This window comes from Schistocerca cancellata, chromosome 2 (genome assembly GCF_023864275.1).
Source record: "Schistocerca cancellata isolate TAMUIC-IGC-003103 chromosome 2, iqSchCanc2.1, whole genome shotgun sequence".
Lineage (NCBI taxonomy): Eukaryota > Metazoa > Arthropoda > Insecta > Orthoptera > Acrididae > Schistocerca > Schistocerca cancellata.
Window position 1 is genome coordinate 1,114,303,500 of NC_064627.1, and position 24,428 is coordinate 1,114,327,927.

A 24,428-nucleotide genomic window follows, 5' to 3' on the forward strand; every position below is an offset into this window, starting at 1 on the left:
ATGATTAATATTCTTTTGCATTTGCCTCCTCTTAACACAGAACATAGTAAGTTGCAGTGAACTCATTTGCTCAGGTTCAGTTTCAGTGGGAATTAGCACCTTGAACTTGTTGGTTTGGAGGATGGGTGTAACACCTCCAGTTTCCCTGGTCTCTGTCACTCCTGAACAGGGCACATAGTCCTATCACTGATGCATCATTCACAACCAAGTGAATGAGTAGCGATACATACCATACTTCCCATACAGAAGACAATATCCATAGAAGAGGACAGCACTTAAGGTTCCAGTACCTTTGATACATCACCCTCAGCTTTGATACATGACTCTCAGAAGGCTTCCCAACACACTCACTCACAGCAGCTACCAACTGTCTGACAGTAGTCTGGACAATTTCCATCTGCTTACGAATGTCAACTCCCTCATCCTTTGTTCAGAAACAGTGTTCACATGGGGCTGCATTGTGGCTGGTGTAAATTTTTTACAGAAGAAGTGAACAAATTACTTTAAAATAAGACTGTTGATATTGTTTTAATTTTTGGATCTGTTAAGCTAAAAGCTTTAGCCCGATTCCCCTTACAAAGTTAGTCAATTTGTACACAAACCGAGATTTATGTTATGCCAACAGAAAAACGTAGGAAAAAAGATAGTAGTTACCTGATTTTTTTTTTTTTAGAGTATTTCTACTAATAAGCTCGAAAACGCGTTAGTAATTTATTATAAATGTAGACAATATGCAACCCTATTGTAAGGAAAAACTATGTGTCATGCTACATGTAACGTATATAGGCCTACAGGTAACTAAATCACAAACGCAGATTTACTGAGAAATTTGTTGTGCACAGTATTTGTAACCTTCGAAAATAGAAAAAAAATGCTCGTTTATTCACATTAAAAGACACTGAAATTCGGGGTGAAGTATTTTTTGAACGAGAATACTAATGCTACAATTGTCTAAAATACACATGTTCAATTGTATTGGTGGATGAATGAACAGCGCAGCACTAATTTTTAACATTATGAAATAATTTCTTTGCAGGACTATACATACAAAACCACATCGTGCACACGTGACAAACCATACTAGGTTGCACTGTTGTACGTAGGCTATATACGTTATGGAATAATGAATATGTGTTTCTAAATGTTAGAATCATGAAAAATTCATTGAAACTTGTATGTTTGCGTCAGTAGCTACTATTTCCAGAAAATCAATGGATGCCGAGCGGGGGAAAAACAGATGATAAGATATCAACTTTACGTAAGCGCGCCAAATTGTACTTCGCGCGACTTAGTTTTTCGACTCGCAGTCACGCAGTGTATATGTCTGAAGCTTTGAGGTCGGCATGCGATATATCATGCGAGGTCGAGACCTCTTACATAATTATTATTCGACACACAGATACAGCCTTAGATGTGTTAAAACAATGTTGAAGACGAAACTGACCTTCACTTCATTAGCGCTATAACCACTGCTACTCAGTAGTTAGGAAGAAGTCCAGCTTGTTAAACGTATTTTCTAGCAATAGCCCATAATGGATATCAGCTTTCAAAATAAGCGCGTGCTTGTAACTGGGGCTGGACAAGGTTTGTAAACGTAGAAACTACGTTATTTCAGTAATTGACGCTGCTGTTCATGAATGATTAACTCGCGTTGTTTGCGTACAGTATTCATTTTCAACTGTTCCAGATAAAGCGTTTTAGTGACAGTTGCGTCGGTTGGTTAAAAGATAAATTGTGCGTTATATGTGTAGAGGCTATATGAATACTTGCCACTGACAATGTTGTGTCCCAAAAAGTATGAATTTTTTATGATCATTCAAAACTTACTCTGCGTTACAAACATGGTCGCTTCAGTACAAAAAATATTATTTGTCCTTGGCGTAATTTCTTTTAATTATACCATGCCATGTAAACTTCATCACTCTATCATCATTTATTGATAGATTTGGATTCATTAATTTACGTACCTTATTAGTTTTCAAGATACAGAATAAATAATGTTTAAGAAAGCTTGCACACCAATCAAATTTTCAGGTACTATTTACTATATCATTTCACACTTGTAAACCACTAAAACAAGAAAATGATTGTCATTCATAAAGTAACAAATTATGCAACAATTACTATGAAAAAAAACTATGTGATAGGCTGCCAGATACAAAATGTATCAGGTATCTGTACCAGGCAGTTGAAGGTGTTTTGAATACCATTGTTGAAAGAGAGAGAGGAAAAATTAACACGGTGGTAGAGATACATATTGGAGAACAAGCCACTGCATCCCATGCAGAGAGAAAAGGAAGTTCAAAGGAGACCAATCCACCTGCCATATCGCACCTTTATATATTTTATAGTCTTTTGTTTCATATTTATTTTCTATTCTGGAAGGAAATCTAAATCAGATAGGTATAACGAAACTCAAGATTCAGTACAGATTTTTCTGGGTTGCTGCCATCGCTATGTATACTTGCAATGCAAACCATTTATCCTTCTGTTTTTATGTGAATTTAAATTGGTGCCATTATCCAAGATGTGATATATAAAAGTAGAATAACAGAAGGCACACATTGAAATTCAGTTATTAAGCATTTGACAGTACTGATAACATGAAAACAGGTACAATAGCCTTACTGTAACATATACTTTTGCACAGTCATCACAGTTCTAAACGTAGACATGATTCATTAGCTTTGTTCATGTACAAGGTTTCCATATCTCATGGACACGACTACAGATGGAGACAAGAACTGAAAAACACTTAACAGTAAGATATTTAAACATCAGTTATACTGTACAGTTCTGTTTAATGGGTTTATTGTTTAGATTCTGATGAGATAGTGACACAGCAGTTGAGTGGAGATTGTGGGCAAATTGATTCATTCATTGATACGTACATAATGTTTCATGGGTTTCATATTAACAGGAGAATGTCTGCATAAATGGAACGAGTCAAGGTACTTTAAAAATGGATTAAAAACAATCTTGACCACAATAAAATATTTATTTGCAGTGGTTACTGGTTTTCACCAGAATGTGACCATTTTCAGACCAATTATACCATGATGGTAGGTGGTGGCAGTCAGTGGAGCGGATGTGATTCCATGAATATCAACAGCTGAGTCACAACACCTGCTCCGATCACCATCGTTGCCTACTATCATGGTATAAATGGTCTGAAGGTGATCACATTGTGAACAAAGCCAGTAACCATTGCAAATAAATATTTTATTGCAGTCAAGACTGTTTCTTAACCATTTTTAAAGCATTTTAGCCAGACCACTGTTTTCCTCCATAAGAAACGTTCTCAAGCCTTACTAAGTCAAACTACGCATTGACATAGAGAAGTGACTATGAGAGGGAACTTTCTGAAGTACATGTAAAAATGAGATTGACAGAAAGTAGAAACTGTGTAAGCAGCTGTGGCTAAAGGACTAGTGCAAGGCTGCAGAAGTATGTATGACTGGGGAAAAGGTAGAATTTGCCTACGGGAAAACTGAAGAGGCCTCTTGAGAAAAGAAGAGCACATCTATGAATATCAAGAAGTCGCATGGTAAACTAGTGCTGTGTAGAGAAGGGAAAGCTGAAATGTTGAAGTGGTATACAGGATGTCACACGCAGAATAGTCTGTATTCAGGGGTGTGACAGGAACGATCATTCAATGCAAAAAAGTCTAATGAAGACGGGCTCCAAAATGCACAACTTAAGAGTTATGAACAATTGTTCGTTTTTGCTACTGTGAAACGTGTTTTTTTTTTTTTTTTTTTTTTTTAAATTGCACAAATCCTTATAGCTTCTGAGGTATGCATTTCAGACCCAATGTTTACTGGACTTTTTTGCTTCAAATGATCTTCCCTCTCATATCCCCAAATATTTATCATTCCCCCTGGGACACCATGTATAGAAGGGCAATACCAGGTATATGAACTTGAATGCAATATTATAGAAAGGAAAGAGGAAGCAAATGAAAATGATTTGGGAAATCCTGTTGTTGCCTCATCTTATACTATCCTATTTTGTTAATGTTTTCTTTGTATATATTGTTTCTGTATGTGTATGACATGTCTGATACTGTTGTACTAAATAACCTATGGATGAATAAATACGATACTGCAAAAACAGTTTTACAGAATACTAAAAGACCTTACTCAAAACGAGGCAATGCTCCCTCAGAATTATTGATATTCCAGCAGGTGCAAAACATATAATACAGGCAAAATAACCTCAGACTTGAAGAAGCATATAATAACAACAATATAAAAAAACAGCTGCTGACAAGTGTATATATTGACAAACCGAGCAGTGAAGTCATGGCTGCAGAATACTGACACAAATTATTTACGGAAGAATGGAAAAACTGGCAAACCATCTTGTGGTATGCAGAAATGTAGGAAACTGTAAGGGAAGAAAACCCTGTGTATTATCACAAAAAGTGGTTTAAAAGAAGGCAAATCTATGTTTGTAGAATCTGTAGATTTAGATTAAGCCCCTGATAATGTTTGCCGGACTACACTCTGTGAAATTATAAAGGTGGTAGATCTAAAATATAGGGCCCAAAAGGTTATTCACAGCCTGTACAGAATCCAGACTGCAATTGTAAGAATTGGAAGGATGTGAAAAGGTAGCAGTAGTTGAGAAGAGTGTGAGATGGGCTTGTGGTGTGTTCCCAAGGTTATTCAATCTGTACCTTGAGAAAGATGTGAAGGAAACAAAGGAAAAATTTTGAAAGGGAATTAAAGTTCAGAGAAAAGAAATAAAAATATTGAGGCTTGCTTATGACATTGGAATTCTGTCAGAGGTGGGAAGGGACTTGGAAGAGTAGTTGAGTGGAATAGATAGTCCTGGAATGAATTTTTCACTGCAGCAAAGTGTGCACTGATACCAAACTTCCTGCCATATTAAAACTGTGTGGCAGATCGAATCTCGAACTTGGGATCTACGTATTTCACGGGCAAGTGCTCTACCAACTGAACTACTGAAGCACAACTCATGCTTTTATGCTTCAGTCTGGGCCTCCCGGGGCCAACCTGTATAGGAGTCGTGAGTTGTGCTTGAGTAGCTCAGTACTTGTCTGCGAAAGGCAGAGGTCCTGAGTTTTGAGTCTCAATCCAGCAAACATTTTTAATATGCCAGGTAGTTTTGGAATAGAGGTTATATGATGAACATCAACAAAGGTATAACTAGGACAGTGGAACATAATCCAACATCCTTACATTGTACAATTTTCAAGGAAGGCTAAATATGTAAATAAAAATTGAATTAAGACAGGTAACGCTGAGAAATTTAAATTAGGAAATGAGACACTAATAGTAGAAGAGGAGTATTGCAATTTTGACAGTAAAATAACTGCTGATAGACAAAGCAGACAGAATATAAAATGCAGACTGGCAGTAGCAAGAAAAGCATTCCTGAAAACTAGATATCTGTTAACACTGAATATAAATTTTAAGTATGAGGAAGTATTTTCTGAAATTTTTTTTCAAGAGTGTAGACTTGTACAGAGGTGAAATGTGGACAGTAAACTATTCAAGGATAAGTTATAACCTTTTGAAATGTGATGTTACAGAAGATAGTTGAAGATCAGATGGATAGACTGAGTATTGGATGGGGAAGAGTACTAACTTAAATTGTGGAAAAAAGAAATTTATGACACAACATGTCTAAAATCAATTGACATGGCACATCCTGAGGCATGGAGGAATCATCACTTTTGGTAACTGGACTGAAATTTGGTGTGATTGGAAGACCAAGATTTGAGTCCAGTAAGCAGATACAGAAATTTGCATAGGATAGATTGGTGTAGAGAGTTACTCGTTACCACTCTTCAGATTGAAGATCACAACAACATATTATCAGTCCACTGTCATTAATGATAATTCACTGTTTGTGCCGAAGAAGGCTATGAGTAAATATGTGTTACAGCTTATGTAAAAGTTGCTGTCACTGGAAAAGTACTCCTTTTCTACTATTTGTCTATCACTGTTTGCGTAAAACACACACACACAGAGTAATAATTTTAGTGATTTTTCATATAAAGGTCTCTCTCTCTCTCTCTCTCTCTGTGTGTGTGTGTGGGGGGGGGGGGGGGGGGCACACGCGCACGTGCACATGTCCATGCGTGTATGTATGTTGCATGTGAAGCTAAGTGTAACAGACAAATAGCAGAGAAGGAAAACACCAAATTGCTCACATATGTGGATTAACACTAGCAACAATCACAGAACTAAGAGGATTAAGTGAGAAAGGGAGAGGGGGAAACAAAGAGTGTACAGTACTTAGAAGAGAGAGGATTAATGTGATAAATGACCAGTGAGGGAAGTCTGGGAAGGGGATCACTAAGGCTGAGGACAAAGCAGAGCTTTATTCCTCACAATGTGGGAATGAACAGTGTGCTGAAGGAATAGCTTCCATCAATTCAGTCCAGAAGCATTGCTGCTAGTTTGGAGGATTCAGATGTCTAGAGTATTGAAACAACTGATGAAGTCGTAGGAGAATGTTAAGTTAACTGGTGATCAAGTGTGGTCAGGCACAATGTGATAGTGACCATTCAGGTGGGTAGACATTTGGTCAGCTATCACATCCACAGAACAAAACATACATTAATTGACTGCAATGAACCTAGTAGAGGATATAGCTGCTTTCAAATCTGAAGAACTGTCTATAGGATAGAACATTGCTGTGCTGTAGGAGAAGACAGAGCTGTCAGACGCATTTTCTCTGGTGTTTTGGCAGATATTTGCAATTTTGTTTTTGCAGTGTATAGCTGGAATCAGCCCAAACAAACACTACTTGTCATGCCTTTTATGTGACTCCCAGCAGAGGCAGAAAACGTTTTTTATTTCTTGTTACAAGCAAAATATTGCTTAAAGCAGAATTTTACAAGCCCATTCACTAGGGCAGCCCCAAATTAAGTCTGATGCGATCTTTGTTTTGTTGATACGTATTAACAAGGACAATAAAGCACAAAGAACAACCAGCACTTGAGTGGCCACTGAGTAGCGATTCCACGTGGGCCAGGGCAACATGTGAGTCACTGCCGCAGCAGCGACTGAGAAGCAACACTGCATGGCAGTAGCAGCCGGGCTAGCACATGAGTTTCTACTGGTTATTCTCTGCATATTACTATTCCTCTTAATAATACTGATAAAACAAGTATTGCAGTTGACTATCGAATGGCTACATAAAATTCCATTTTAAAAATTATTTGTTTATAATGAGAGAGAGATTGGTGCTGGATGTCACATGAAAGACATGAAGAGCAGTATTTGTTTGGACTGACTCCAGCGACACACTGAAAAAACAAAATTACAGATATCTGCTGAAATACCAGGGAAAACAAATGTGACATTCTTAGGAGGGGGACCGATTTTTTTGCATCTGGGTCATAAATTGGCAAATCCAATTTTTCATTTCTTTTCACTGGATCCCCCCAGTAATTTGGTCTAGAAGGTTGAGCGATTTGTAGATGGAGTTGCTAATAAGATAGGTTTTCAATTTTCTTTTAAATCAGTAGAGACTCGGCAAGTGCACAAATGATATCTTCCTTTTTTTACATGTTTAGATCTAATTGTATATGCACTACATCAAAAAGATCAAGCTGCTTCTCTCAGTTCTGGCTTAGCTGTTCATCAGTATGTACATTGAACCTCCTACGCAGAGTTCAACTGAAGCTCCTTTATGTTCACTGCCTACACTCAGAGTAACATGATTGTTTTCTGTTATTTGTTACTGTGTCCTTTGCTCAAGTGATTTTGCAGAAACTGCCCAACTTTCCTCACACATCACCTTTATTTATTGACCACTGAAGAGAATGTTATTGCAATATGAGAAATAACAAGGAAAATGTTTTTGTATCATATGACTAAATACAAAAATAGTCCTTGGCCTAATAGACCTGCTGTTCACACCATTGTATGAAATTTGACTAAAAAAAGTAGGAAGCTTCACTATTCCCCTTGACATATGAATAAATGGCACATTGTTTCTTGAGGTACAAAAAAACTCAAAAGTTCCAAAATTGATGCTTCTTCCACAGTAAATAGTATTGTTCAGGCAATGAACTCTATTTATGTTTCTGCACTCTTCAGCTGAACAGAAAAATGTGTTGTGGGTGTTGGGAGAAGGGACACAGTTGTAACAGTCAGATATCCTGGCCTATTAAAAAGAGAATGTTGGAGAAGTGTCACTGCTCTGTCAGATGGTGTGAATAGCAATGCTTACCTCAAGACGAACGCACTCAAAGACGTTTGTCAGTAATGCAGGACCAATAGTTTCATGATGATAATGTGCCAGAAAATTAGTCGAAATATAGACTGTTTCTTCAGCTATGAAAGCCGCAAAATTCATGAGCATCTATGCTGTAGCCCTTACCTGTACCCCATGAGCCTTGCTTTTTTCCACAAGTGAACACTTCATTGAGAGGAGATTTATTTTCCACAATTGGACAAATGTACCAAGGGGTCAGTAGTACACAGTTACAAATATAAATGAGGAGTGACATTTCAAAATGTGTTAAGTCCACTCTTTATCATAAATTAGTTTGAAGTGGATTTCTACTCTACAAGGTTGGCTGCATTGAGCTATGGTGCTGTTTTCATTCAAAACACAATTTTTAACCACCTAAACCAAGCGCGAAGTTGTTTTTGGTTGAAAGCACAGTATGACCAGCTGCAAATTTGGTTCAAATTTCAGTAGGTCCACTTTGCCCAGTTGGAGTGTTACCAGTACCTAAAGTCAAATTATATCTGTGATACCAAGGGAGGAAGCATTTCAAAAGTTCACAACAATGTTTCCATTGTATACTGCTTATTGATGCTGCCAATGCACTGTCATGTACAACAGTTTTGTTGTGTACCATTGTGTTTTCACTTGAGCTTGCAGTTCATGTGAAATATGATCGACATGGAAGAAATTGTACATGTTGGGGACTACTTTTCAGCAGAAGAACATGGTGAAAAGAAAATTGAGGTGGATAATACTGAAATAGTGGAGGAAGTGAGGTAGCTCCAGACTCGAAAGGGATTATAAGTAAGTGTAGATATGAAGAATACACTGTGAAAGTATAAGATCATTTTCCAATGGCAGTCTAGGATAGAAGAAAATGCCCAAGTAGTTCATTCTCTACTCTGGTAGCTTCTAAAAAATCTCCATATTCAGGAGTACAGTCAGTCAGGGTAACTTAATACCAGTCAAGGGATCTTAACTTACTACTTTTGTTTCAAATGGCTGCTGTCTTACAAGCTCTTAGGATTGTGCTTATGCTTTTATTACATTGGCTGTGAAAACAGCTTTTGCAAGTTGAGGTCTATATAAATATCTTGATATTTCACAGTAAACGTGCAACATTATCAAGACTGCTTGGTTTTACATCTTATTAACACCTGATTTTCTTCCAGCATGATCTAAACTGACCCAGAAAATTTGACATTTGAAAATGCTATGTTTTTTTTTAGAAAAAAGACTGGTCTAAAGTTACCCTAAATGACAGCGTAACCGTGTACAAGTATGAAAATAGAAATTTTTCTCCAATAAGGTATAGTTAATGTACTTTTTATTTTTCCAAGCACTCAGTAACTACAAATGTAAAATGTTACGATGTTTGTTGTGATGTGTAAATTACGTTGTGTCCAGTATTAAAAAAAAAAATTGAAGAAAAGTGATACAGAGGTACCCCAACTGACTGTAAACCACTACACCCAATATTTTCAAATGCATATTGTTCATACTTGTCTGCAGATCACCTTTTTTTGTACAGTGGAGGAGAGTATTCAGAAACAGGTTGAAATATTAAACTTCTCAGCAGTATCATAATATTTATCAGAAAATGGGGATCTTCGAAAGCTAGAAATAGAGTGGAATATTTTATACTTTAAGGACCACTGCCATTATTTGAAGAAGCCAGTGAGGGTAAGACACATGAAATGAATAATACTGAACAAGAAATTGTGGGGGAAAATAACATATGTTATTTTTAAAATGGAGACTTCATACATCTTGGATGACGCATTGAAAAATTATATGAGCATGCTAAAAAGGAGTATAGCAACAGTTAACATACCTGACCCGAATGTTGTCAGCGCGCTTCGTTACAGGATCATTTAGTAATCGCGAAAGCGTTACGGAGATGATAGATAAACTCCAGTGGAAGACTCTGCAGGAGAGACGCTCAGTAGCTCGGTACGGGCTTTTGTCAAAGTTTCGAGAACATACCTTCACCGAAGAGTCAAGCAGTACATTGCTCCCTCCTACGTATATCTCGCGAAGAGACCATGAGGATAAAATCAGAGAGATTAGAGGCATACCGACAATCCTTCTTTCCACGAACAATACGAGACTGGAATAGAAGGGAACACCGATAGAGGTACTCAAGGTACCCTCCGCCACACACCGTCAGGTGGCTTGCGGAGTATGGATGTAGATGTAGATAGATTATATAATGGTGAGAGAGAGATTTAGGAACCAGGTTTTAAATTGTAAGACATTTCCAGGGGCAGATGTGGACTGTGGATTAAAACTGAAGAAACTGCAAAAAGGTGGGAATTTGAGGAGATGGGATCTGGATAAACTGAAAGAACCACAGGTTGTAGAGAGCTTCAGGGAGAGCATTAGGGAACGATTGACAAGAATGGGGGAAAGAAATACAGTAGAAGAAGAATGGGTAGCTTTGAGAGATGAAATAGTGAAGGTAGCAGAGGATCAAGTAGGTAAAAAGATGAGGGCTAATAGAAATCCATGGGTAACATAAGAGATATTGAATTTAATGGATGAAAGGAGAAAATATAAAAATGTAGTAAATGAAGCAGGCAAAAAGGAATACAAACGTCTCAAAAATGAGATTGACAGGAAGTGCAAAATGGCTAAGCAGGGATGGCTAGAGGACAAATGTAAGGATGTAGAGGCGCATATCACTAGGGGTAAGATAGATACTGCCTACAGAAAAATTAGAGAGACCTTTGGAGAAAGAGAACTGCTTGCATGAATATCAAGAGCTCAGATGGAAACCCAGTTGTAAGTAAAGAAGGGAAAGCAGAAAGGTTGAAGGAATATATAGAGGGTCTATACAAGGAAGATGTTCTTGAGGACAATATTATGGAAATGGAAGATGATGTAGACGAAGATGAAATGGGAGATATGATAACTGCATGAAGAGTTTGACAGAGCACTGAAAGACCTAAGTTGAATCAAGGCCCCGGGAATAGACAACATTCCATTAGAACTGACAGCGTTGGGAGAGCTAGGCCTAACAAGACTCTACCATCTAGTGAGCAAGATGTATGAGACAGGCAAAATACCCTCAGACTTCAAGAAGAATATAATAATTCCAATCCCAAAGAAAGCAGGTGTTGACAGATGTGAAAATTACCGAACTATTAGTTTAATAAGCCACAACTGCAAATTACTAACACAGATTCTTTACAGATGAATGGAAAAACTGGTAGAAGCTGACCTCAGGGAAGATCAGATTGAATTCTGTAGAAATGTTGGAACACGTGAGGCAGTACTGACCCTACAACTTATCTTGGAAAACAGATTAAGGAAAGGCAAACCTACGTTTCTAGCATTTGTAGACGTAGAGAAAGCTTTTGACAATGATGACTGGAATACTCTCTTTCAAATTCTAAAGGTGGCAGGTGTAAAATACAGGGAGCGAAAGGCTATTTACAATTAGTACAGAAACCAGATGGCAGTTATAAGAGTCGAGGGACATGAAAGGGAAGCAGTGGTTGGGAAGGGAGTGAGACAGAGTTGTAGCCTATCCCCGATGTTATTCAATCTGTATATTGAGCAAGCAGTAAAGGAAACAAGAGAAAAATTCAGAGTAGCATTTAAAATCCATGGAGAAGAAATAAAAACTTTGAGGTTCGCCGATGACATTGTAATTCTGTCAGAGACAGCAAAGAACCTGGAAGAGCAGATGAATGGAATGTACAGTGTCTTGAAAGGAGAATATAAGATGAACATCAACAAAAGCAAAACAAGGATAATGGAATGCAGTCGAATTAAATCGGGTGATGCTGCGAGAATTAGATTAGAAAATGAGACACTTAAAGTAGTAAAGGAGTTTTGCTATTTGGGAGCAAAATAACTGATGATGGTTGAAGTAGAGAGGATATAAAATGTAGACTGGCAATGGCAAGGAAAGTGTTTCAGAAGAAGAGAAATTTGTTAACATCGAGTATAGATTTAAGTGTCAGGAAGTCATTTCTGAAAGTATTTGTATGGAATGTAGTCATGTATGGAAGTGAAACATGGTTGATAAATAGTCTGGACAAGAAGAGAATAGCAGCTTTCGAAATGTGAACATTAGATGGGTAGATCACATAACTAACGAGGAGGTATTGACTAGAATTGGGGAGAAGAGAAATTTGTGGCACAACTTGACTAGAAGAAGGGATCGGTTGGTAGGGCATATTCTGAGGCATCAAGGGATCACCTATTTAGTATTGGAGGGCAGTGTGGAGGGTAAAAATCGTAGAGGGAGACCAAGAGATGAATACACTAAGCAGATTCAGAAGGATGTAGGTTGCAGTAGGTACTGGGAGATGAAGAAGCTTGCACAGGATAGAGTAGCATGGAGAGCTGCATCAAACCCGTCTCAGGACTAAAGACCACAACAACAACAACAACAACAACAACAACATACTCATAATTACATCTTCCACTGCAGTTTGTTCCTGAATTCATTTGTTTCCTTTTCTGTATTAGTAATTCCAGATTTTGAGTTGTTTTTGATTAAAAGCCCAGGTAACTGTTGTAAGTCATGCTTGTTAATAAAGTGAATGTAATATTTTCATTTCAGTCATAGACACTATATATTTTGTAAAATTTATTTAGTTTACCAAAAGCACTCTCCACCACTTTTAGTCTTCTTGTTATTTGTTTTGCCATTTATTTGATTAATAACTTCAGCTGCTGTAAATACTAAAGAATATCAACTGTTTATATTGTTTCATTGTCTTAGTTTTATTGTAATTAACTATCAAGACTACTTTAAAAGATGCTTTATTAAACCCTTCCATTTATTATTGAAATTTATTTGCACTAGTGATAAACAGCATGATGCCATAAGCAGTATGAGGGTGGTAAAACTGCGTTAACATTAATTCCTTCTTCTTTTATCCAGTTTAGAACCTGAAAACATCCTCTAGTATTTCTATATGTACAGGGTTATTCAGCTGAGCTGTCCATTTAAAATAGTACTGGAACTACTTAAGACACCAAAATATTGTTTTCACTACAATGATTTGTAGGGATGTCCTCACTGTACAGTACATAGTCCTTTATTGCTAACTGTATAAATTATACTGGTTTTTGTATCATCAACAACTTTTCAAGTAGAAAGATAGTAATATTTCTTGCTACTATCGTAGACCTCAAAGAGATTGGGTAGTTTTGTGTCCCATGGATCATTTGCTCGCTAAATTGTAATGTGCAGTGAGTCATCATATTAACATATTGTGTAAATATGACTACATGCTGATCTTTTACATGTCTTTTATTTTTTAAACAAGGAAATGAAGATGTGTCAGTAATTCCTACCCACCAATTTTTACACATTACAATAACATAAATTCTTTTATGGAATAGAAGGAGTTGTCAAGGATAAACTTTTTTAATTTTTCAAGTTTTAACTTTACTGCCTGTTGACATATCAGTGCTTAAGTGATCAAAAATTTTTGTTGCAGCATTGGGCATGCCTTTTTGTGCTAAAAACAACCTTAGTGTGTCATAATGAATGTCCTTTTTTCTTCTAAGATTGTAATTATGTACATCACTGTTCATTTTGAACAGCAGTGGATTATTTACATGAAACATCATGAATGAATGAATATACTTGAAGTAGTCATCAGAATGCCCTACACCTTAAACAGATGTCTATAAGATCATTGTGGGTGAGCACCCCATGTTATTCTTAGAGCACATTCTTGAGCAGTGAAGACTTTCTTTCTTAAACAAGAGTTACCCCTGAAATTTATTCCATATGATATTATTGACTGAATGAATACATGCAAAATGCATGAACTTACTGATTGTCTCTCCCCTAGATTTAAATGATTCTAAGTACAAATATGGCTCAGCTTAATTGTTTTAGGAGTTCCAAAATGTCCCTTTCCCAGTTTAAGTATCATCAGTATGGACGCCTAAGTATTTAGATTTCCACCCTATTTATTATTTCCTCACCATACTCGTATGCTACACTACATTGGTATTGTGCTTCAAGATATGCATAACTGAATATGTAGAGTCTTTTTAAAATTGAGAGTGAGACCATTCAAAGAGAACTAGCCAGTGATGCTTTTAAGAACCTTGTTTACCATGTCTTCCGCTGCTGTATGTCTGCTTGGATTATGTTGCAATACTAGTGTCACATACAGAAAGGACTAATTCTACTTGTTGTATATTAAATGGGAAAATTGGTTATACAGGCTGTCCAGGCTAGAGGTATACACAAACAAATGCTTGGGTAAATACACAATTGATAGAGACTCTCTCCAAGATGTGGGGCACCATTCAGTTGGAAAATGATGTCAGGAGGCATCTGTGGAACTGCATAGTTAGCCAACATGTCAAGATAGGAGTGCCTTGTCACTGTAGAGTCCATTAAAAATGGACCAATCACACCATGTTTCTGTAATTCCAACTACACATTCACTTTAGGAGTGTCTCTTCTCCAGAATTTGGAATCTGACTTCCCATTTCTTGGAGAGTACTGCCCCACTGATAAATTGATTTGTGTGTGAGAGGATCCATGTTCCATTCCCTTTTTGCATGCTGCTGAACACATGTTACAGATTTTAATTCTACTAACCATAGCACACACTGCACCTTTTGTTGTGGCGTCCTCATGTTAACTGTCAGGAGTATGTCTGCCTGCTGCACAGTAAACATTTGTGCTGTTCATGAAATGATGAGAATCACATCTTGGAGAGAGTCTCTATCGATTGTCATCACATTTCTCCGTGAGATATTTCCTGAGTGTTGGATGGGAGGGGGACGGGGTCCTCTTGCCTGGCCCTCTTGGTTTCCTGATCTGATTCCGTTGGATTTCAGTGCATGGGAGTTTGTCAAGGACATTGTTTACAGAACAAAGGTTCAAGATCTGGTAGATTTGAGATCTACGCTGCAGTAGGGCCACTACACCTTTCATGCTTACGTACATGTGGCGGAAAGTGGAGTTCCTTTTGATATTCTGTTGAGCTGCAAATGGTGCCCACATGGAACTGTACCAACACATGTAAAAATGTTTGAGGTCCTTTGTACAATGTTGAACAAATAAAGCTATAAGTCTTACTAGACACTGCAATATAAAAAAGTTTTTTGAATAGCTCTAGCCCAGACACCCTGTAGATATGAGGAACAATAGTGGACCTAAAGTTGAGCTTTGGGGAACCGCATACATGATTCCACCTCCCCCCTCCCCTCCCCTCCCCTCCCCAATAGAATTCTCTCTCCTGACTATATTGGTCGAATTACTAACAAGGGGAAGGGCTCAGACATGGGCAACAATTCAGCTCGTATTTAATAGGTCACCTGTGTACCACCTAAAATAAAAGAACCTAAAATTTTGGCCCAACACCCTCAACACCCCTGATTTTGAGGAAATCAACCCTAAAGTTCATGATGTGCAGTTGACTCAAAATTGCTGGGATTGACAGATAACTGAAAACATAATTTTTCATCACCATATGTGATTTCTGCAAATGCACATTTTCCTAGAAATAAAGGAAAGAAACTTTTATGGCTGCCTTTGTGTATCCATAAGGTAAACAGTATTCAATGAAAGTGCCACTGGCTTAGCGACAAAGTCATTTGGCTGTGGAGCGAAGGACCTGTCTCTGATTCCCAGATGCATTCTGCAGTTTTTTTTTTTTCCCTGCATAAAAATTGGTAGGAATAGGATTAATAAGGTAAGTTAATCAATAAGGAATAATCACAAGGTAGGCAAATAAACTTCTCAAACTACTTGGATTAGTAAAGAATTAAAAATTTAGGCCTTGTTGTACGAAAGTAAGACTGCTGCGAAGATGAGCATTTGGTGCACGTTAGTGCATATGGTAGAAAAACAAACTCTTGTCACAACTGTTAGAATGAATGAAATAATCTACTCTTACAAGGTGCAATATTACATGACAACATGTCGAAAATTTTGCCAAAAATTTTATTGTGCTTTTAAGAAACTGAAAATTAATTTGATGCTCTGGATGTAGAAGAAGTCAATCATGTGGCCCTTTAAAGTCCCAACAATATGAAAAAAATAATTTTAAAATTTTTCTCAAAAGCAACCATTTTCATCATAGTTAGCAATGGATACAAGAAGAAGTTACACTTAACTTTTTTAAGTGGGTGGTTTCACTTTGGAATATAATTTTAAAATTTTTCACAAAATGATCTTTATTGTCATGGTAAGCAACAACTACAAGAAGACTTTGGCAAAAAGTAAACAGTCAGGTGTTTTAAGGAGGTGGTTTCATTTTGGAACCACTAGGATATACAGTTTACAACCACCCATCATTTCATGTGATATATTTGAAAGAGAGTGTACATTTTTCCTAGATATAATCCCACATCATTGAACTTGTAATGCCCAAAGCAAATTGTAGTCCAAAAAAATTGTAGCTAGCAAAAAGGGCTTGAAATTTAGTAAATTTCGCATGAAAACTACATACTGACCCAGTGGTCTCATTTCAAAACCACTCACAAAATCAGTACAGTAGTAAACACTCAAAATTACATTAAAACTTCAGTTACACTTACTTTCATTGTCAATGTTGTGTGCTTTGAGTGTTGTGACTGCTACAGTGCAGTCTACTCATAGAAGTGCCTCATTATACCTCTAAATTCTTGGTCTTCCAACAGCATTAGTATTTTCATGCTAAAGACACTGGTACTTCAAAACAAAATTAATATAAAGGTGGTTTCAGGCAGAAACCAGGAAATTGATAAATTCAATTTTCAAAATGTGTTTTGAGGACACTTTAAAACCAGTCATTGCTGATTACATGTTTTATCTTATACTGAAGTCCTGGTGTGGACAAACTAATCACCATCAAGTATGATAGCAGTTTATAGATGATGAATGTCCAGTGACTTGCATGGTAAAAGTTATGCTGCCGAACTGCGTACCTGTGCTGCTATGAAAAGAAATGGCAGATCAGATCATCATATCTTGCTGTCAGGCCATATAGCTGGTGACGGTCAAGTTGGTATCCCACCTCCGTCCAGAGTGTCTCCACACATGTCTTTTCTGGACACTGGAGCTCCGTTCAAAGCAGGCCTCATCATTGAAGACTATTCTACTCCAGTCTCCAGTCAATGAGATTCCAGACTGAAGGCATGCCTGTAGATGTTCCAAACTGCGGTTGATACCAACATGACTGTTGTCCACCATATGAGCCGACAACCAGGTGTGATGGTCTGGGGTTCCATTTCATTTCATAGCATTACTCCTTTGGTTGTCATCTGCGGTACAGTTACAGCACAGTGGTACACTGATGACATTCTACGCCCTCTTTTGTTGCCCTTTATGTCAAGCCATCTTGGTATTACATTTCAGCAAGATAATGTCTGCCTGCATGCAGTGAGAGTTCCTATTGCTTGTCTTCATGATCGCTAAACCCTATCTGGACCAACAAGGTCATCAAGACCTCTTGCCAGTTGAGAACATTTGGAGCATTATGGGTAGGGCCTCCAACAAGTTTGCGATTTTGATGATCTGACACATGAATTGGACAGAATCCATCACGATATCCCTCAGGAGGAATCCAACAACTGTATCAATCAATGCCAAGCCGAATAACTGCTTGCATAAGGGCCAAAGGTGGCTTAACATGTCAGTGACTTGTTCAATTTGTGAAGCTTTTTCTCTAAAATAAATCACCCAGTTTTTCTGACATTATACAGTGGAATGTCACTTAATGAGCACCTCCCATAATGCACAATTCACATAATGAGCAAAACAAATTGAAAAAAATTGACTCACTCAACGAGCAATGGTTTGCATAATGAATGACCACAATTTAGTGTGATGACAACACCAGCTGTTCATGCGCCTCATGGGAAACGTTTAACAGTATGAACATCTCTCATTGTCAGCAGCAGCACATGAACAATGTCTTTAGTGGCACTGTGGTCTGGGCTTACCACTCTTTCTGCTACCATCTTAGTGCAGCTGGTGATCATACATTTTTTAAACTTTTGTTCACAAAGTGTTTATTTGTGTGCAAATTTTAATAATCTTTGTGGAAATGTCCTCGAAGATAAAGCTGCAAGAAGATGACCATAAGAGAAAAAAAATGAGCTTACAAACAAAATGTAAAATGAAACTTCCTGGCAGATTAAAACTGTGTGCCAGACCAAGACTTGAACTAGGGACCTTTGCCTTTCATGGGCAAGTGCTCTACCATTTGAACTACCCAAGCACGACTCATGACCCGTCCTCACTGGCGGAATTAGAGCTGTGTTGGTAGAGCAGTTGCCCGCGAAAGGCAAAGGTCCTGAGTCCGAGTCTCGGTCCGGCACACAGTTTTAATCTGCCAGGAAGTTTCATATCTGCGCACACTCTGCTGCAGAGTGAAAATCTCATTCTGGAAACATCCCCCAGGCTGTAGCCAAGCCATGTCTCCCCATATCCTTCCTTCCAGGAGTGATAGTTCTGCAAGGTATGCAGGAGGGCTTCTGTGGAGTTTGGAAGGTAGGAGACGAGGTACTGGCAGAATTAGAGCTGTGAGGATGGGTCGTGAGTCATGCATGGATAGCTCAGTTGGTGAGCACATACCCGCAAAAGGGCGAAGGTCCCAAGTTCAAATCTCTGTCCGGCACACAGTTTTAATCTACCAGGAAGTTTCTTATCAGTGCACATTCTACTGCAGAGTGAAAATCTCATTCTGGAAACATCCCCCAGGCTGTGGCTAAGCCATGTCTCCCCATATCCTTTCTTCCAGGAGTGCTAGCTAGTTCTTCAATATATGCAGGAGAGCTTCTGTGAAGTTTGGAAGGTAGGAGACAAGATGCTGGCGGAATCAGAGTTTTGAGAGCGGGTGGTGAGTCGTGCTTGGGGAGCTCAGTTGGTAGAGCACTTGTCCACGAAAGGCAAAGGTCCCCAGTTTGAGTCTCGGTCCGGCACACAGTTTTAATCTACCAGGAAGTTTCATATCAGCCCACACTCCGCTGCAGAGTGAAAATCTCATTCTGAAAATATAAAATCACTGAAAACGTGAACGTGGTGTGAGCATTGCTGATTTATCATGCACATACAATTGGTCTACATCAACTATTTGTACTATCCTCAAGAACAAGGACAAGATTAATGAGATAGATGTTTCAAAGTTAGTGACAAGAATATCTAAATAATGGTTTTGTATTCTGGACAATGTCAAAAGTTTGCTTCTAATGTGGAAAAATGAAAAGCAATTGCAAGGTGATAGTATTAAAGAGAACATCATTTGTGAGAAGATGAGAATGATTGTCACGAACCTCGTTAAGATGATACTAGTCTGGTACCATGCACCATGGAATTTGAATCCCCGCCAGACGTCACGGACATCGAATACTTCTGCACCATCGCACCGTAAGCTGTGGTGGTGTGCGCCTCCTGGCCCACATTTAGCATGAGGGCGCCACAGTGGAACACGTGGTTGCAACGGCCAATAGCGGCGTCCTCGATAGAGTACATAAGTGCCTGCCTCTCGCTCAGCCAGCCAGCCTAACATTGCGTACGCCTCTGGACATATCGCCTCGCCTTATACAGCATATTTACTTTCATGTTTTGTTTACGAGTGGACATGGTTGTCTAGTTAGGTTTTCTTGACTCTTTTGTCTCGTTCTTGTTGTTGTTGTAAGATCCTTCATTGGTCGTGTCCGTCCTCTCCATTGTGTTGTTGTTCACGGGCCGCTCCACAGGTCCCGCCGCATTTTCCATCACTTCAACCCCGCGACTGTTCCAGTCGCCGATATAACATTTTGGCGACGAGGTAAACGGTGGTCGTTTTTGGTATGGAGGCGAAGTTGGTCTGTCTGCTGGAGCAACATCAGCAGCCCATGCAGCAGCAGCAGCAGCAGCAGCAGCTCCAGTTAGACATCTTACAAAAGTCGCTGCAATTGCTAACGGACAATGTTGATGCCCGGGACGCATTACAACTGCTTCAGAGTCCTCGGGTGTCTGATGCTTTCCCACGTCCTCCATCATTTCCACCCTTTAATGACGCTAATGAGGACTGGGAAACTTACTTACATCGACTGAAACAACATTTTACGGCTTTTCAAGTCACAGACGGCTCCTTGCAGTGGTCGTTGTTTTTGTCTTGGGCCTCCCCGGACACGTTCTTTCTTCTCCACAAATTGACACTGTTGTCCGATCCTGTGGCTCTCTCTTTCCATGAGATCTGCCTTTTTCTGACAAACTATTATTCTCAACACTACCATGTGGTTGCCTCTCAGCTGGAGTTCCACCAGTACCATAAACAGCCTGGTCAATCATATCATTCCTGGGTCATGGACTTGCAGGGTCTCAGCCGTCAATGCGATTTTACATGCACCAATCAGCAGTGTAAGGCTTCGTATTCAGACTCCCTGATCCTGGATGTGGTGGTTCAGCTGACACTCGACCCTGAGGTCAGTACTGCGGCGTTGAAACTTGACAACCCTTCCTCGAAAGAGATTCTCCGCATTGCCCACTCGTTTGAAATTACTCAAGTGGCTAACGAGCGTCTTATGGCGCGACCACAGGTGGCGGCGATCACGGCGTCACTGCGGGTTCCGCCCTAGTGACATCGACATGGCCTGGCCGACAGAGGCCAGCGCCAGCAGGACTCCTCGTTGTCCGACGTCTCCAAGGCATCGGTGCCTTAGGTCACCCCTCATCACCAATCGCACAGCCCACTTCCATCTTGCTCACAGTGCTTTACTCTCACCACCACTGGAAAATGTGCACGCTGTGTAACAAGGAGGGCCACATCCGATCGGTTTGTCGTAGTCGCTCAACTCTCTCCAGTCCTGCCCCTCCGGGGCCTCAAGATACAGTCCATGCTCTGCAATCGGTCATCCCACAGGATAACCCGTCAGCACAGAAGCTTTTCCTCACACTCCACATTTTATCGGAGGATGTCAGTTTTCAGATCGACACTGGGGCCACAGTCTCCCTAATTAATGAGCCAACATATACCCAGCTGGGCTGTCCTGCGTTGTTGCCTCCCTCTCGCCATTTGGTCGCCTACGGAGACGGTTCCATTCCCCTACGTGGGCAATTCGTTGTCCAGACAACGTACCAGCGTGTTCCCCGACTTCTTACCCTCTTTGTTGTCGACCATCCGTCGGCTTCGAATATTTTTGGCCTGGATGCGTTTCAACTGTTTGGCTTTTCAGTTTCCGACGAAGTTAAGGTTGTTTCCACGGCTGTTCCCATTCAGGACTTGGACGATCTGTGCTCCGCTTTTGCGTCATCTTTTGCGCTGGATCTTGGATGTGCTTCTGGCTTTCAGTCACACATCACCCTACAGCCGGATGCACAGCCTCAATTTTTCCGGCCCCGGCCCCTTGCGGTGGCCTTATGACCAGCGGTCAAGCAGGAACTTGATCGGCTCCAGGCCACTGGTGTGCTGGAGCCTGTAACTTACAGTGCATGGGTGACACCACTGGTGGTCATACGGAAACCCAATGGGTCCATTCAGGTGTGTGGGGACTTTGGCACTACAGTCAGTGCTCAGTGTCTCATTGACACTTACCGTATTCCCCGACAGGAAGACCACCTTGCCGAGCTTGCCAGGGGAGAGTATTTTTCCGAGATTGACCTGGCTGAGGCATACCACCAGTTGACCTTGGATGCCAAATCTCAGAACGTCATGGTTATCAACACGCCTTTCGGATTGCATAAGTACAACCGCCTTCCCTTCGGTGTCTGCCATTTTCCAGCGATTCCTAGAGCAGCTTACACTGCCTATCCCTACCTGTGTGAATTATCTGGATGACATCTTGGTCACCGGGCGTTCCCACCAGGAACATTTGTAAAACCTCAGTGCCTTATTTCATGCTCTGCAGTCTGCTTGTTTACACTGTCAGCTGGACAAGTGTTGTTTTTTCAACCAGAGGTGGAATACTTAGGCCACTGGCTTAGCGAAGATGGTATTCGCCCTTTGGGTCATAATGTCGCAGCCATTGAGGCCCTTCCTCGTCCCAGAGACTTATCTGAACTCCAGGTGTTTTTGGGCAAGGTTACTTATTACTTAAAGTTCTTGCCCCAGGCTGCATCCATTGCTCAACCCCTCAATCACTTGCACCGCAAAGGGGTACCTTTTGACTGGACTCCTGCCTGTTACCAGGCTTTTCTCCATTTAAAGGTGATGCTAAAGTCCACCCCCTTGTCTTACTCCCTTAACTCCGGACCGCCCCTTGGTTGTGGCAGCTGATGCGTCGCCATACGGCATTGGGGCCGTCCTTGCGCACTGGGATGCCGATGGCTCCGAACAGTCCATTGCTTATGCCTCTGAGACGTTGACCCCAGCACAACGGAACTACTCCTAGATTGAAAAGGAGGCTCTGTCAATCGTGTTCGCTGTCCAAAAATTTTACACCTATCTCTTTGGGGCAAAGTTCACCCTCCTGACGGACCATAAACCCTTCGTTACACTTTTTGGACCCCACTCTCACCTTCCGGAGCGGACGGCTCATCGTCTCCAGCACTGGGCATTGTTTTTACATAATTACGCTTACACCATCTGGTATAAGCCCACCGCCCACCATGCTAATGTGGACACTTTGTCACGTCTCCCAGCGAGCCCCGATCCTGCCTTTGACCAACAGGAGGTCCTCTGCTTTCACATTGATTCCGCCCACTGGGATGCGCTGGACGGTCTGCCTCTTAGGGCAGCTCACATTGATGCGGCTATCCGCCACGACCCTGTCTTCCGGCAGGTTCTCAACTACGTGGTCCACAGGTGGCCGTCTTATGTTACTCGTCGGATGCAGTCTGATTTCAGCACCTGGTGCCACCTGTCCCACAGGCTCTCCGTGGTCTATGATGTCCTTCTGTTGGTCACAGTCAGATGACCATCGGGTGGTCATCCCTCCGGAATTGCGGCTTCGGGTGCTCAGTTTGTTACACCGCGGGCACTGGGGTATGTCTTGTATGAAAGCCTTGGCTCACTAGCATTTGTATTGGCCCGGAATTGATGGCGATATTGAGCGCCTGGTCTGTGGGTGCACTGTCTGTGTGCGTCACCAGGTGAGTCCTCCTCAGTCGTTTGCACCCTGGCCTGTGCCTCACCGGCCCTGGGATCGCATCCATATTGATTTTGTGGGCCCGCTTTTGGGGTAACCCATTGTTGATGTCTACTCCAAATACCCATATGCTTTCCGAATGGCATCCAACACCACGGAGGCTACACTCACGGCCCTGGCCCAGTTTCTCGCCATCGAGGGTCTGCCACACACATTGGTCTCCGATAATGGTCCCCAATTCACGGCGTCCTCCTTCCACGACTTCCGCCAGGCCAACGGTATTAAACATATCCGTAGCCCCCCTTCGTCCAATAGCGCAGCAGAGAGGCTTGTCTGCACTTTTAAACAACAGTTGACTAAGGCGGTCGACACATCTCTGACCACGTCTGCCCTCACCCTGTTTTTGAGCATCTATCACACTACGCCAATTGACGGACGCAGTTTGGCAGAGCTCATTCATGGGCGACAGCTGTGAACCCTGCTCCATTTGCTGATGCTCTCCTCCTCCCGCCTCCCGCCCCCACTCATAGCCTTCACAGCAGTATGCTCTTGGAATGGCCATGTGGGCCCACGAGTATGGGTGCAAGGCGGCCGATGGGCAGCGTGTGACGTTGGTGTAGACGTCGAAAGGGTTGGAGTGCAGTCATCATAATCAGCTCCGCTCACGTGCCACCACGGGACTCCTGCCACTGCCTCTTTCCCTACCTCCTTCAGGTACGGAGGTGGTCCTCAAGTCACCGTCCCTGCCCCCAGTTGCCGTCTCCCCTAGGGCCTGCTGCCAGCCCTCTCCGCCTCTGGGTTGGGTGGATTGGCGGCTCCCTCCCCCACCCAGGACTCTGGATCGGCTGTCATGGATACCTGGGCGTCCCTTCCTCCCCACCAATATCAGTTGATGAGCCCGGCTCCTCTTCCCACTGCCACCCACCTCGGCACCGTCCGGGGTGTTTCCGCCCCTACGTACAAGTTTCAGGGGGGAGGGATCTGGTACCGCGCACTGCGGAATTTGAATCCCCGTCAGACGTTGAGGACCCCTAGAGGTCTTTGCACCATAAGCTGTGGTGGCGCGCGCCTCCTGGCCCGCATTTAGCATGAGGGCACCACAGTGGAACACGTGGTTACAGTGGCCAATAGCGGCATCCTCGTTAGGGTACTTAAGCGCCTGCCTCTCACTCAGCCAGCCAGTCTAACATTGCATACGTCTCTGGACATATCGCCTCGCCTTA

At 41.2% G+C, this 24,428-nt stretch overlaps 1 protein-coding gene across 1 annotated transcript in view; it reads left to right on the plus strand.

Moving 5' to 3' along the window:
- The first annotated feature begins 1,401 nt into the window (after window positions 1-1,401).
- The window catches only part of LOC126163138 (L-xylulose reductase-like), a 47,918-nt gene continuing 24,891 nt past the window's right edge, over window positions 1,402-24,428 (plus strand). Inside the window, exon 1 of the mRNA XM_049920063.1 lies at window positions 1,402-1,584. Coding sequence (XP_049776020.1) covers window positions 1,533-1,584 — 52 coding nt within the window. The 5' untranslated portion in view covers window positions 1,402-1,532. The remainder of the gene's footprint in view (window positions 1,585-24,428) is intronic.